This window comes from Echinops telfairi, unplaced genomic scaffold, assembly GCF_000313985.2.
Source record: "Echinops telfairi isolate 266 unplaced genomic scaffold, ASM31398v2 ScPeMD7_15;HRSCAF=58, whole genome shotgun sequence".
In the NCBI taxonomy this organism is placed as follows: Eukaryota; Metazoa; Chordata; class Mammalia; order Afrosoricida; family Tenrecidae; genus Echinops; species Echinops telfairi.
The window spans coordinates 6189299-6204574 of NW_022103912.1; the positions used below are offsets into that span (position 1 = coordinate 6189299).

Genomic DNA, 15276 nt, shown 5'->3' on the forward strand with positions numbered 1-15276 from the left:
CTTATCACAATCCATACATACATCAATTGTGTAAAGCACATTTGTACATTTATTACTCTCAGCATACTCAAAACATTTGCTCTCCTCCTAAGCCCCTGGCATCAGCTACTCATTTTTCCCCTCCCTCCCCGCTCTCCCCTCCCTCATGAACCCTTGATAATTTATAAAATTATTTTGTCATATCTTGCCCTGTCCGACGTTTCCCTTCACCCACTTTTCTGTTGTCCATTCTCCAGGGAGGAGGTCACATGTAGATCCTTGTAATCGGTTCCCCCTTTCTAACCCACCCTCCCTCAACTTTCCCAGGATTACCACTCACACCATTGGTCCTGAAGGGATCATCTGCCCTGGATTCCCTGTGTTTCCAGTTCCTATCTGTACCACTGTATATCCTCTGGTCTAGCTAGATTTTTAAGGTAGAATTGGGATCATGATAGTGGTGGGGGAGGGGGAGGAAGCATTTAGGAACTAGAGGAAAGTTGTATGTTCCATCGTCGCTACCTCGCACCCTGACTGGCTTGTCTTCTCACCGAGACCATTCTGTAAGGGGATGTCCAGTGGCCTACAAATGGTCTTTGGGTCTCCATTCTGTACCCACCCCCCCATTCACTATAAGACTTTTTGTTCTGATGATACCTGATACTTGATCCCTTCGACACCCCGTGATTGCACAGGCTGGTGTGCTTCTTCCATGTGGGCTTTGTTGCTTCTGAGCTAGACAGCTGCTTGTTTACCTTCAAGCCTTTAAGACCACAGATGCTATATCTTTTGATAGCCGGGCACCATCAGCTTTCTTCGCCACATTTACTTATGCACCCATTTGTCTTCAGCGGTCATATCATGGTGGTGAGCACACAGTAGTATGATTTTTTGTTCTTTGATGCCTGATAACTGATCCCTTCAGCACCTCATGATCATGCAGGTTGGTGTGCTTCTTCCATGTGGGCTTTGTAGCTTCTGAGGTAGATGGCCGCTTGCTTACCTTCAAGCCTTTAAGACCCCAAACACCATATCTTTTGATAGCCGGGCACCATCAGCTTTCTTTATCACATTTGCTTATTCACCCGCTTTGTCTTCAGTGGTTGTGTTGAGAAGGTGAGAATCATAGAATGCCAATTTAATAGAAGAAAGTATTCTTGCTTTGAGGGAGTACTTGATTTGAGTCCCGATGTCCTTCTGCTACCTTAACACTAAACCTATAAATATACGCACATAGATCTATTTCCCCATCCTCATATATAAGGGCATTTATAGAGGTATAAATAAAGGCATATATATATATATATATATATATATGGAACTTTACACTTTTAACGAGCACTGTCTAGCAAATTTTCTTTTCTTTCTTCTGGTGTCTGTTCCGATGATTAATGTGATGTTCCCTAATTATGAAAGGGGTTATCAGAGAAATCAGATCACTCAATCCTCCTTGGCATTCCTTGAACTTTTGCCTTTTATTTTCATAGCTACAGAATTTATTCTGACTTGTAGCAACCCTACTGGGCATAACAGAACTGCTCCATCTGAAGTCCAAGTCTATAAAATTTGATGGAAGTAGATTAACACATATTTCACCACAGAGAAACTAGTGAATCTGAGTCACTGACCTTGCAGTTAGCAGTCTAATGCTTAACTATTCTGCTGGGTTTTTGTTGTTCCTTAACAGATAATGGGATCTATTACATTTTATGCATGTTTGTATGCATGTATATATGCATTCAAATAGTTTTCTTCTAGAACATACGTTATTTTTACAAAGAACACATATATGGCCCATTTTGGGCAAACCCCCTTCACATATTAATTTCTCATTTGTGGTCTATGAGTTCTGTACATTTATTAGAGTGGTTACATGTGAAATAATACAGTAAGCACTATGAGGAAATAACCTTTTCTTTATTATTGCTGTATTTCTAGCACCTGGTATAGTGATTGTCATATAACTTGAGTTCAAAAACTTCTTAGTGAATGAATAATTATTGTACTACTCTGGTGAGTCTGAATCTAATCTTGGGGGTATAAATGTTTATTGGCACAATAAACATTAACTATCTCAGTCAGGAAACAAAAACTATGCATGACCCTACTGATATTTGAAACACAGTGACATAGCTACCAGCCTGACAGCAACACACAAGCCACCACAGTATGTAAAGTGACAGGCAAGTCATGGTAGGGAGTTACCATCTTCTTGCTGAATGATTGAATTCATGCATAATATCAGCAAATATATTTTTTATATCACCCGATCCATCACATTTATTTAAAATTACTAACTCCTAATTTACTCATCATTTTCCCCTTGTGCATCTCTCCTCCCCTAATGTTGGGATTATAGAAGTGAGTCAGAAAAATAATGCATTAGAGCCGCAATGTAAAAGGCAAAACTGAACAATAAATCACCACAAACAGAGTTCCATGCAAATATTTCCCCAGGATGAAATAAAGAAGATGGAAACAATATCACTCTATACTTTTATGATGAAATGCAAGTCACAGTGCTTATGACACACAGGGCAATGGGATATCTATAGAAAAACTCTACCTTTAAACCAAAATATTTTACTTACATACTGTGACCTCAAATGTATCTCTTTGGAAAGATAGACCAAACATTTTCACTTCCTATTACCCAGGGGTGAGCTCATGATCATTACTGCATTACAATCTGCTTCATTCTGTTACTACTACCACGGCCATCTACAAATATCTTCTGTGCATACAATTCTCTAAGGGCTTCTGAAGAAAAATCAACTGTGATAAACGATTAACTTAATTCTCGTTTCAATAATTGAGAACTAGTAGATTTTAGTTTAAAAACAAAGGTTCTATTAAATATTCATTAGTTGGGATTCAAATTTTTTGGTACACAATGCTAGAAGAACATGCTTTATGTTGATGTGTTAGACAATTATAAATGTCACTGATGAGAAAAATAGCAAACTATGTGTCATGATGCAGAGTTCCTCACAACATATCTATATTTATTCTGTTTTTCCCTGTCTATTTTAACTTAATTTTTAAATTTGGTGCAAAAATTTAACTCATTGGTTGAAAAAGTCTAGCTTGTTTCCCAGTTTAATTGTGGATATTGATTAAAACTAAGCTGTTCTTATTAGTATATATCTATGTATGTGGATAGAACCATTCACATATATACAAATTTATTTGAAAATATGCACATGTAGAATTACAACAATTTTGATTTAGATATCTTTCTTTAATAACTACTTTTGGAGTGCTTCTGATATAGTAGGGTCTGTACTGGCATCTGGACTACAGTGGGAGCAAAGTGGGAAGACCTTCCAATCCTCTGGGAGCTTAGTAAAGTAAACACAGAAATAAGATTATAAAGGGTTACCGAAAGATTACATTGGACTACAAAGTACCTTTCGTTAGTGTTGCAATTTTGTTAAAGTTGTTAGGTGTCTTATGTGAATGATTTATGATGAAATGTGGAAAATAGTCTTCAAATAAGGCAGTAATTGTAGAATTCCAGTTAGAATGAAGGGAACATGCACAAGCCCTTTGCATTAGAGGGTTACTGTGACTGGAATTGAGAAATGGGTGGAAGGATGATATGACATAGAGGCAGAAAAACTTTCTATTCAATCGCTGTACACTGGTCATCTATTGGTTACGCGTTGGGATGCTAATCCCAAGGTCAGTGGTTTGAAACCATCAGCTAGTCTGCAGGCAAAAGATGAGGCTTTCTGCTCCGATGAAGAGTTGGCATTGTGTGAACTCACCAGAGCACTTCGACCCAGTCCTCAGGTGGCTTCCAACAATGAAAGCAAAGCACACCACCTTTGCAAAAACTACAAATGGGGACAATATTCAAATTGATCCAGTTATCATTTGGATTCTGTATTTTTATTTCCTTCTGAACTGTCCAGAATAAATGCATATTGTATAGATACTTGTTATTGTGATTTCATCATGTGCATCTAGATTCCACTATCACAATGACACAATCTAGTTTTATGAACATCTTCTAATTAAGAGCGTTTATTTCAACTATCTCCTCATGAATGATTCCTACAGGAGAAATTTGTGCAGAGTTTAGCACAACGTTAGGAGCAGTTTGATGGTCGTGTTGACGGTGTTTAGTTTTGATGGTTCAGAATACTTTGCCCTTCAATTTTACAAAGTTTATCCATTTGAATGATCTTGAAGTTTGCCTGTGATAATTAGTTTGCCATTTATGTTCCACAAAATCCAATGTAACCTGCAGCAGACACCAAAGAACAAAAACCATCATTGTGTGACCACCTTCCCCACATAAACGCTGAAGACGAATGTGTGCATAAGTGTGGTGAAGAAGGCTGATGGTGCCCGGCTATCGAGACCTATAGCGTCTGGGGACGTAAAGGCTTGAAAGTAAACAAGTGGCCATCTAGCCCAGAAGCAACAAAGCCCACATGGAAGCAGCACACCAACATGTGTAATCATGAAGGGCCGAAGGAACCAGGCTTCAAACACCAAAGGCGGGGGTGGGGGGGGTGGGTGGATCATATCCTCGTCAATGAGGGTGGCACGTGATGGGGACCCAATGCCCAGCTCTAGACAACTGGACATACCTTGCAGAGGGGTAGTGGGGAGATGAGTCACTTCGGGTTCAGTATAGCAATAATGAAACCCACAGCCTTCCTCTAGTTCTTAAATGCTTCCTCCCCCCAACTACCAGGACCCCAATTCTGCCTTGCAGACCTGGTTAGACCAGGTGATGCACAGAGGTACAGAAGGGAATTGGAAACTCAGGGAATCTAGGACAGATGAACCCCTCAGGACCAGGGGTGACAGTGGCGATACCAGGAGGGAAGGGGGGTGTAGAAAGGGGGAATTGATCACAGGGAGCTACATATAACCTCCTCTCTGGGGGATGGGCAACAGAGGGGTAGGTGAAGGGAGTCGTCGGGCAGTGTAAGATAAGATATAATAATAATTTATAAATTATCAAGGGTGCATGGGGGAGGGGGGAGAGGGAGGGGAAAAAAGGAAAATGAGCTGATTCTGGGAACCCAAGAGGAAAGCGAATTTTGGGAATAATGAGGGCAACAAATGTAATAGATGTGCTTTACACAATTGATCTATGTATTGTGATGAATTGTATGAGCCCCAATAAATTGATTTAAAAAGAAACAACAAACCAATGTAACCTTTCACAATTGACACCATAGCCTAAATCATAAATAATATTTAAAAAAAAAAGACTCACTTCAAGAAGAAGACTCAAGCTGTAAAGTCATGGTGCTGAAGTAAATCTGGGGATGGTTATCATATAACCAATGGGCGAATAGTGGCCAAATGTGACATAAGTAGACCACCTATGCATACCTGTTTAGAAAGCCATGTATCTGATGTCATCTCATATTTCTGAAACAAACAAACAAAAAATAAATGCATGAAAAATCTAAAGACCAAAATGAGCATATGTTAACTTTAGTTTTATTTCCATTGTAATTCATTAGCCGTGCCACCCATGGCCCTCCTCAGTTGGTGAAATTCTATGAGAGGTATTACTGATTTAAACGGAATGAATAGAGAATCGGGCTTAAATGATCATTTAATTTAAAATCTCTTCTTTGGAAACTCCTTTAAAACGATAAGAAGTATGTTACCAGAGACGGAAGATCATTTACCAGCTCTGTTGGCTTACTTCATTCAAACTCTTTTAAACCACCAAATTAAAGGCATATCTAAATTAGAGTCGGTAAGGTAGTCTGGGTAACACTTGAATTGGGGCAGACTAAGAAGTTTCTGGGAGTCCAGTAAGGCCAACTATCTTTCCACAAGCAGAACAGACATCTAGAATTGTTGCCATACAGGAGGGAAGTGGCGATGGGTTCAGTGGTGAACCTGTCCCCATGGAAAATCCACCTGGACACGAGATGAGGTATATAAAGGCATTCTGAGGCTCCACAAATAAATGAAATTTGCCTGGTTTGGAAGCCAGCTATGAGGGGGAAGGTTTTTTGTTTTTTGGTGGGTTTTTTTTTTTTTTTTGCTGACTTGTTGCATTATCAGCATTTAGTGCTTTTGAAATTTAGGGGGAAGAGTGCAGCTTAGAGATTGTTGGGGTGCCTATTATTCTTGCTAAGCTCCTGCTCTGAACAGTGCCCTCCTCAACTCTACACATCATATAGAGACATCCTTATTAAAACTTTCAAAGACTCTGGGTAAATGTCAGCAATAAAATTAACAAGCGGATAGTCTTTTAATAAATAATCCAGCTCTAGCATAGGTTGTTTTTACTTTTATTCTAAAATTGTTATCAGGTGTACTTCAAATTTAGTGAAAACAATTATACATTTGAAATACCAAAATTATATATTCACTGATTGTAAAAATGTATAGTTAAATAAAATTTTAGTAATACTATTTACATATAATGAATTCTCAAATATCTTAGAACTTTCTAAAAAAGTATCTGAATACAAATAGTATACTTTATTTAATAAAATTCAATAAAATATACTACTGTTTCAACTTTACAATAAGTAGCAATTTCAAAATATTAATAATAGTATATTTACAGATACTTTTGTACTAGTTTCTCTTACAAAAGTTTTATAATCATTACATTCATATTGATCACTTTCTCTTTTTAGCGTTTTCCTTATCAATTTATCTTTGCTGCATGCAGTCATTAGGGAAATCTCTAGCTCAATCATTTCTTTGATTCTCTGTATGCCAGCTGTAAATTCTTGGTATTTCTAAAGCATAGACCAAAAATCTATATAAATGACATTGCTTATTAGTATCATCAGTTATTTTAGAATCCAGACGAGTGTAAAATCTCGCCTGCAATTATGTATCTCAAGATTTTCATTATGGAAGATAGTAAAATGTTTTAAATAAATCAATACAATATAATAGCATGGCAATAAAGTATCAGTAAGGTTTTACATCACTATGTTCTTCCGAACATTTAAAATATAATCTTGCAGTTACTGATAAAATAATAAAATATTCAGAGTATTTTATATAGTAAAGGTGATAGACTTTTTCATATGAACTAGGCTACATTTTATTTACCAATTTTTATGTCACTCCATGGCAAATTTCACAAGAAACCAGGCAGAACACTTTAAGAAATAAATGTAGAAAGCATAGTAAAAGCTTATAATCTAAGTAGATGGAAATTATGACCCAAGTAACTCAATAATATAACCAAAATGTCAAGTTCATCAGTAAAATCTAATTTACAAATGCTAGACTCAACCATTTCTATTGTCCACGTTTTTGCTAATCATTCCAATTAAGGAAACTTTGGGGGCTTTTTAATTTCTTGTTCAAGCAAGAATTGTTGAAAGAAGGTATTGAGGTATGATTTGCCAATGGTGAAGTGTGCGATTTTAAGAGCACCATTTAATGAATTGTAACCATTTGATTCACCTTCCATTGAGTTACAGGATATTTCCCTCTCCCTCCTCCCATGCTTCTGGCTCCTTCTCAGTGGTACTACCCCAAATAACCACTACGCAGATTCCCTCTGCATAGATTAATTTTGCTTTATTTTAGAAAATCAGGTCATTAAAGTCTTGCATAAAGATTCGTGTGCATACCATATGCATTTCAGATTCATTCTTGTTTAGTGCACCCATAATCTGTTGCATTTTAATTGCTGGATGGAAGAACATTGTATAAATGCTTGTATACCTCATTATTTTTTACTGGTTCTCTATTAAGTGGTAGTTTGTTAGCAATTTTGAATAAAGCTATGGTCAAGGGTCTATTTGTGTATGCATGCTTTTTATTTCTTGCAAAATATCTGAGAATAAAATTAGTGAGTCTTAGGGCTTCCACACAGTGCTCTAGGATCATAACGGATTAAGTCTTGGGCTGCCCACCAAAGGTCAGTGGTTGAAATCTGCCTGCCACTCTGTAGGAGAAAGATGAGACTGGTCGCTCCTGTAAAGAGTTCCAGTTTCAGAAACCAAGGGAGCGATTCCCTTTTGTTCCCTAGGATCACGCTGAGCTGGGTTTTATTTTGGTTTAGGATACACATGGTCAACTGTATCCGAAACTACCATTTCCTAAGGTCATTTGGTCATTTTTCCATTCCCAGCAACACAGAATGTTTCCACTTCTCCACATCCTCATTGAAAGTTGATGTTGTTGCCCGTTGATTGTTTGGCTTACTAAACATGTTAGTCCTTCTGGTGGGGTCTGTGACCCCTGAATGAGAAAAATGGTTAAGCGGTGGACTCCTGACTGACATGCTGGCAGCTTGAACCCACAAAGAGACACCTCAGAATAAGGCCTGCTGATGTGCTTTCGAAAGGTGACAATCTTGACAACTCCGCTGTGAAATTCTACGCGAGAAAACCAGTAGTTACCAAGAGCTGAAATAGACTTAAGGCGAATGGTTTTGGCATTTTAGTGGCTATCACGTCTTACTGTGCTTTAAAATCTACCTTTTCCTAATGTTCAATCATATTTGGCATTTTTCAGGTTTTTATTGGCCACTGGTATACAGTCTTTTAAAACTCTGTTTATATTTTTGTGTGCTTGCTTTGTAAATTAAGATGTGTGAGCTCTTTCTACATTCCTTGTTGCAATCACATGTTGTGAAGTAAGAGGTCAGTAAGTACTGCTACTAGGGTTCCAATTTATAGACACACAAATTGATTGCCAACAAGATGTGTTTAAACATTTATCTGCCACACTGGAATGGCTGCAAAGCCGTTCTCTCAGCAGTGCATTTAATCTCTTTAAAGTTCCTCCAAACAAAATGTCCATTCAAAACAATACTTCCTAATGTGTTTTGTGGTTTTTTAATTCTTAGATGGTCATCTAAGAGGTTATGCAGCCATGGTGTGGGATCCCAGTGAGGTGATCATTCCACTCAGAGGTATATGGTAAGTTCTCACAGCAAGAATTGTCCTATGATCATTTCGTTGGGAAACCTTCCTTCATCTCACCGTCTCTACATCCCTGATAGTCTCCCTTCCGACATCTTTCTGTTCACAAAACTCAAGTCACCTTTAAAAGGAACACAATTTGCATTCCCCAAGGAGGTCAAAGCTGCCATTTTGGTGTGGTTTAAATCAAGCGCACAGAACTCTTCGGGGGAAGAGCAGGGAAATGGAACTACCATTATCAGAAGTTCATAGACCTAGGAGGATGGTATGCCGAGAAATAGTAGCTTTACGTTTGGATACTTTTTAAAACCCAAAATTGTATCATATGGTATCACATAGCAGTTTTGAGCTAACCTCCTATTGGCTCCTCTTCCGTTGTTGCCTATTCGTTTCCTTAACAGTCCCTTTGATGAGAAGTTTGTAATTTTAAAGTTACATAATGTACTTATTATTTTTATGGTTATTGCTTTCTCTATTCTAAGAAGTTGTTACCAAGTCAAAAGAGGGAGGCAATAACCCCATATATTCCATTACAGAATTTATAGTACGAGCTTTTAGATTAGCAGCATTAATTTATGCCAATTGATTTTAGAACATGGTATGAAACAGTAGTCAAACTTTTTTTGTTTTTCCCTACAGGTGGATACCAGTTGTTCAAACACCATTTTTTTTTTATGGAATTTCTTTGGAGCCTATATTGCAAATCAATTGATGATATATATGTGCATTTATTTCTGCAATCGGACTTCAGTTCTATTGACATATGTGAGTATCTTTACACCTACACCAGAATCTCTGGATTTCTGTGTCCTTCCAGTTGTACTTGAGTTTAAGTAGTCTGAATCCTCCAACTTGGCCTTCTTCCACAGCATTTGGTCTTTCTGGTCCGTGGCATTTCCACATACATTTTACAATCACCCCGTTTCTATATAAACCTACTGATATTTTAATTGAGATGATACACAAAGGATAGTTCCATTTGTGAATAACTGACAGCTTACCATACTAAGCCTTTGAATGTGAAACATGTCAACGCATCCATTTGTTTAGACATTTAAAAAACTTCCTCTCAATGATGTTGATAATTTTCATAAACTATTGCAACACGTGGATCAATGTATTTAATATTCTAAAGACTTGAACATAAAAAAAAGACGAACAATATTCTAACTTGTTTTGTATCTGATTGTGCTTGGAATATAGAAACATATTCTTTCTGTTGCACTTGTTTATTCTCAAATAAGTGCAAAAAGAAGTTATAACTAGTATGGAAACACTTTCAAGACACCATCCACATCTTTACCTTTGTTTATATCTTGAATGATTTTCTTTATCATTATATTTCTCTCTTCACATTTTCCTAAACCATTTGAGGGGAAGGTGGAGGTATACCTTTGCAACACCAAATGAAGCAGAGATAAAAGTACATGTATATCTCAAAATATTTATCAAGTTAGCTTGTTTTTTTCTCGTAGAACCCTAAATTATGTCAGTGATTATTTTAAGGAACAATTATATGTTCTTATATAATCACTGTAAAGTTTTCAAAATCAGGAAATTTAGTACACAGTTTAATGTTGCTATATTAAATGATTTTCCTGCATCCTGGCATTTTGTTTTAAAAATTTTATGTACACAATCCTGTCGTCTGCCAATAAACACCAAATTTCTCCTTACCAATAGTTATCATATTCATTTCTTGACAGGTTACACTAGTTAGGACTTCCAGTATAAAGACGCATATTAGAAAGAATGGATACCCTTGTTTTAATCTTGTGGTTACTGAAACCAATATTTCATTAACTGTTTTATTTTTTGGCAATAATCTTTTCTCAGATTGTTGATGTTTCTTTCTATTCTTTTAGATGTAAATTTATTATCATGAATGAATGACTAACTTTTCCATCTGATTTCTGGAATACTGATTTATTTTTCTCTGTTTAATTGATATGATGAATTACATTGAATAATTTGCAATATTAAAACCATCTGTAATCTCTAGGTATAAACATATTTAGTAATGACGTACCTCTATCCTCTATTTACATGTTTGTGAATATTTTGTAGTATTTTATTGTATGTTAATGAGAGGTATATTCTAAAATATTATTAAATAAATTGAAGGAATGAAGATTAAATGAAAAATTTTAATTTAGTGGGTAAGTAATACTGGAATCTTGAACAGGAGTACCAGGGATATAATAGAAGCTAGCAATTCAAACTAATTGCACCATTTCCTCTGCAAATGCATTAAAAACTGAAACATGCAGAATTAATCGCAGACTTTATAAAAAGTAACTATAAAATAAAATACAACCTGCTTTCAAATCATAGTGATTTAAAAGGAATTTTGTTTTGAATATGCTGTATAACATTAAGAACACAGGCAACTTTTTTATTTGATAAAACTAATCTCAAGTAAAGGGAATACATTAATTTTGAATGTTCTAAAAATATAAAAAAGAAAGATCTTTTTCTAGTTAATTTGAGTCAAAATATGGAAAGAGACCTTATATTTGAACATAATACTAATATGATGGAATAAATTTATTCTCCATATCCAAGCATTTGTATTTTAAAGATAAGCTTTTATTTCCTACTTATGTTGGAGCTTTGGGGATTAAAGCATGCGTTCAAAATTATTATGTATATATGTATATTTGAGCTTTTAAATATTGACACATTGATATTAATATATGTGCATAGGTATATATATATGCACCTATGCATACGCTCTTTTTCCCCCTCCTATATTTGTAAGTTAAATCTTGACATCTGTGTACAATCTCTTTTTGGAAAGCGACATGAACTATTTCCTTTTCAACATAAGATCAACATGCTACTCACTCTGCTACACGCTCCTGTCGTGGTCTCACACACTGTGAGGACGGAGATGTTCTGGGGCCGATTTATCCATCTGACCACTGTCTTGGTATTACTGACCCACTTGACCATAGTGATATAATATTCTCTGGTTGGAAACAAAATGACAATTTATGTTTAGAGCCAGAGATTCTGGACAGTGTCAAAAATACACGCTTGTTATTTTATACACAAGAATAATTACAGCTCTATCAGGAAGCCAATACACAGTAGCTTTTATTTACATATGGGTGCACATTTGATATTTTAAGCAATACACATATTAATGCTATATGTGCGCATGTTTATATACACATACTCATATGCATACCTATTCATATATATGGAAATTTAGGAATACTTTAGAATGCACTGTGTCCAAGGAAAAAATACATCATTGGAAACATAAAAAATATATTAGAAATTTATTAAGGAAGCGTGATGGTTGCTTACCAAAAAGTTGGCAATCTGAGCCCACCTAGTAAGCTATGGGAGAAGTACTCTAGGGATCTGTTTCAATAGAGATTACAACTTAGAAATTCCAAGAAGCAGTTCCATGCTGTTACTTTATTCCTATGTGGCAAAAATGGACTTGACTGAACATATCAAAAGTTTGTTAACAAATTTTGAGTTTCTCTTATTATATTTGCAAAATAATATATCTTTAAACTATATTTATTCTTTTTAAAGATTTAATCAATAGCCAACAAGGCAATAGCCATTTATAATAAATAACCAATTAAAATGTAATAACCAACTAAGTAAATACATTCATTCTGATATTCATATGTATTTCTTATATGTTATCCTCTCAGTCATAATATTCTATTTTGGTGTTTGTCTGTTTTAGATCAAGGATTATGGCCAGTATTCAATTCAAAATATTTTAACCATAGATCCTATTTTTAATCAAAACATTTATTAATAAAAAGGATATTAAACAGAAGATCTGAGAATTATATTTTTGATAGCGTGAAGGTGCCAACAAGTTGTGATTATAATGTACTCAGATTGGTTTCAGATGGGAAATAGATATATATTTGTCTATTATGATGCACTGTAAGTTATATGTTTACCTGTACTACATCACAAAATCCCTATCCTCACACAACAAAATGCAGTCATTAATACTCCAACTGGTGCTGAAATGAAAAAACACAATTCTTCTGCAAACTTTACCCTATTATGATAGACGAGAGCGTTTAAAATGGGTTATAAAATAGCATCCGTGAATATTGTCTTACAACTAATCAACCTAGTTTTTATGTAACCTAGAAAACGTCACCTACAAAGAAAATCCTTGTGAACGAATCATGTGTCCTTAAACACATCCGGGTTAGACTTCCAGCTGTCCTTAAACACATCCGGGTTAGGCTTCCAGCTACGCACACCCTTCCGCCATAGTGTGACTGAGTAGCTAGGCTTCCTCCAGAAAAGCCCTTAGCACCTCAAAGAGTAGGTGTCAGTAAAAGGGCAAATAGAAATAGTCAGCCATTGAAGCCTGCCATATTTTCTTCCCCAATCTCGCTAAGATATCTGGCAGCTTTTCCCAGCCAGCTGAAATTGCCTAGAAACCCAGTGGCATCGTAATATGAAATGTGTCCTAAATAAGAGTTAGCAAGACCACTTTGAATCAATTGTACAGCTGCTTTAGGCAGAATCTGGGGCTAAATCAACGATGCTTATAATAATACAAAGCACAATGTACTATGTTTTGTTTGAGCTGATTAGCTGTGCGCACGTGATCATATTTGGCAATGTGAATCTTAAAAAGCACAAATACAAATAATAACTTTTAATAAGTTTATTGAGATAAATCATCATGGAGAAATGATGGTGGGAAATAACAGCAATCTGAAAAATAAGAGCTGAATAGACTATTTTGAAAATATATATTTCTTATTAATATGCATCAATGGTGCTCACAAGTGAGGTGAAAATTAATTTACTTACAAAGGAAGTGAACCAAAGAATGAAAAATCAAGGAGAATTTAGAGAAAATATAGGTAGAGCAGCTATAGAGAAGATTCTCAACCCCAGTCATAAATGCATCTTAATTGGCTCTTTCATAATATTATATTTTGTGCCAAGTAAAATGACAAATTGACATGAGTTATTTCAAAGTAAATGAGACTAATAACAAATGAAAAAAATTAAATAGTCATCTGAGTTCTGTTCTTAATGTACACTTCATGTGCGATTATATAAGTAGAGCTCCTTTTTAACTGTTTCTACAGATTTTGACAAATTATATTTATTGTCACTGATGAAATTATTTATTTTAAAAGAGGATTTAATATTTTGGAAACAACTTCAAACCAACTAGTGCAAATCTGATAGATATTATTATTTTAACAGGAAACACTCATTTATATTTTTAAGTGAAAATCGTCTATCTATAATTGACTAAGCAATCTGCTTATCAGTTTATACTTCTACTTAATCTCATTCCAGGACATTTGAACATACCATATCTTATACTCATACATTAAATTAAGTCGTATGTTGAATAGCATAGAATTCACCTTTCTAATGCTGGGGATGACCCTGATCATATGACACCAATCTGAAGAGCGAATCATTGCCTTACTACCACAATTTCAAATGTTGGGATTTTCATAATAAATTGCGGAAGATCCCTCAGATGCCTGTATTCTTCCCTTCCTTTCCCAATAATCCTAAGGTATTCTTATGAATCATATATGCTTAATCTGATATTTTATTAATGCTAAGACTTCCCCTAAATGGGGTAGGTGGTGGTGTTGGTTAGGGAAGTATCCTTATCCGAACATGCTACCTTTCATGGTCTATCAGCTATAGAAGTGGTTGTCCTAAATGTCATCTCATACACTCATTACATCTGGCTTCCCACGGCCAGGGGCCAAATGAACTATCTCTTTCTTATAACTAGTTTTCCAGGTCCTTCCTAGTCCCTAGGACTACGGATTTCTCAAAAATTATTAAGAATGTGATTCCCTGGAGCCATGGAGCAGAGTAGAGGGACTGCACGCATCGACAAGTGCTTTCTCTCAGCTGAGTGGCTTAATACAAGGAACTTAATTGTCCCAGAGGAAATGCTGAGTGGATGTCCCAACGTCACCATCAGACAAGTACGTTAGCTCCAACCCTGTGCTTGTAGTGGCCTCGCATCTGGTCACTACTCTGTGTTCGTGGCTCAATCTTTGCACAAATAAGTAATTTTGAGTCATTTTCTTACAAAAAACAAACGAAACAAAACAGGATTTCTACTCATAAGTATATTGTGATGGCATCCATGGCAGACTCATAGCTAGTGTTCACAAAACAACAAAACAAATATATAAACCAATCAAATAAAAATAGGCAAGCAGGGCAACAAATAAAACATTGGCAGTAGAGTGGATTATGGCTTATGGTGCCCTCCTGTGTATTAGTGTAGAAATGTGATCCGTAAGTTTTCTGTGGCTGATTTTTCAGAAATAGACTGTTGACCTTGATCGTGAGGTGATTCAAATGGTCGTTTTTTTTACTTAATAACCCAGCACTTAACTCCTTATGCCATTCAGAT

The 15276-nt window shown here is 35.8% G+C and overlaps 1 protein-coding gene across 1 annotated transcript in view; it reads right to left on the bottom strand.

The window, feature by feature from the left end:
* DPP10 (dipeptidyl peptidase like 10) overlaps positions 1 to 15276 on the bottom strand; it is a 549923-nt gene that overhangs the window by 84348 nt on the left and 450299 nt on the right. Inside the window, exons 10-11 of the mRNA XM_004711893.3 lie at positions 11715 to 11838; positions 5338 to 5376 (exon numbers count right to left, since the gene is read on the bottom strand). Coding sequence (XP_004711950.2) covers positions 5338 to 5376; positions 11715 to 11838 — 163 coding nt within the window. The remainder of the gene's footprint in view (positions 1 to 5337; positions 5377 to 11714; positions 11839 to 15276) is intronic.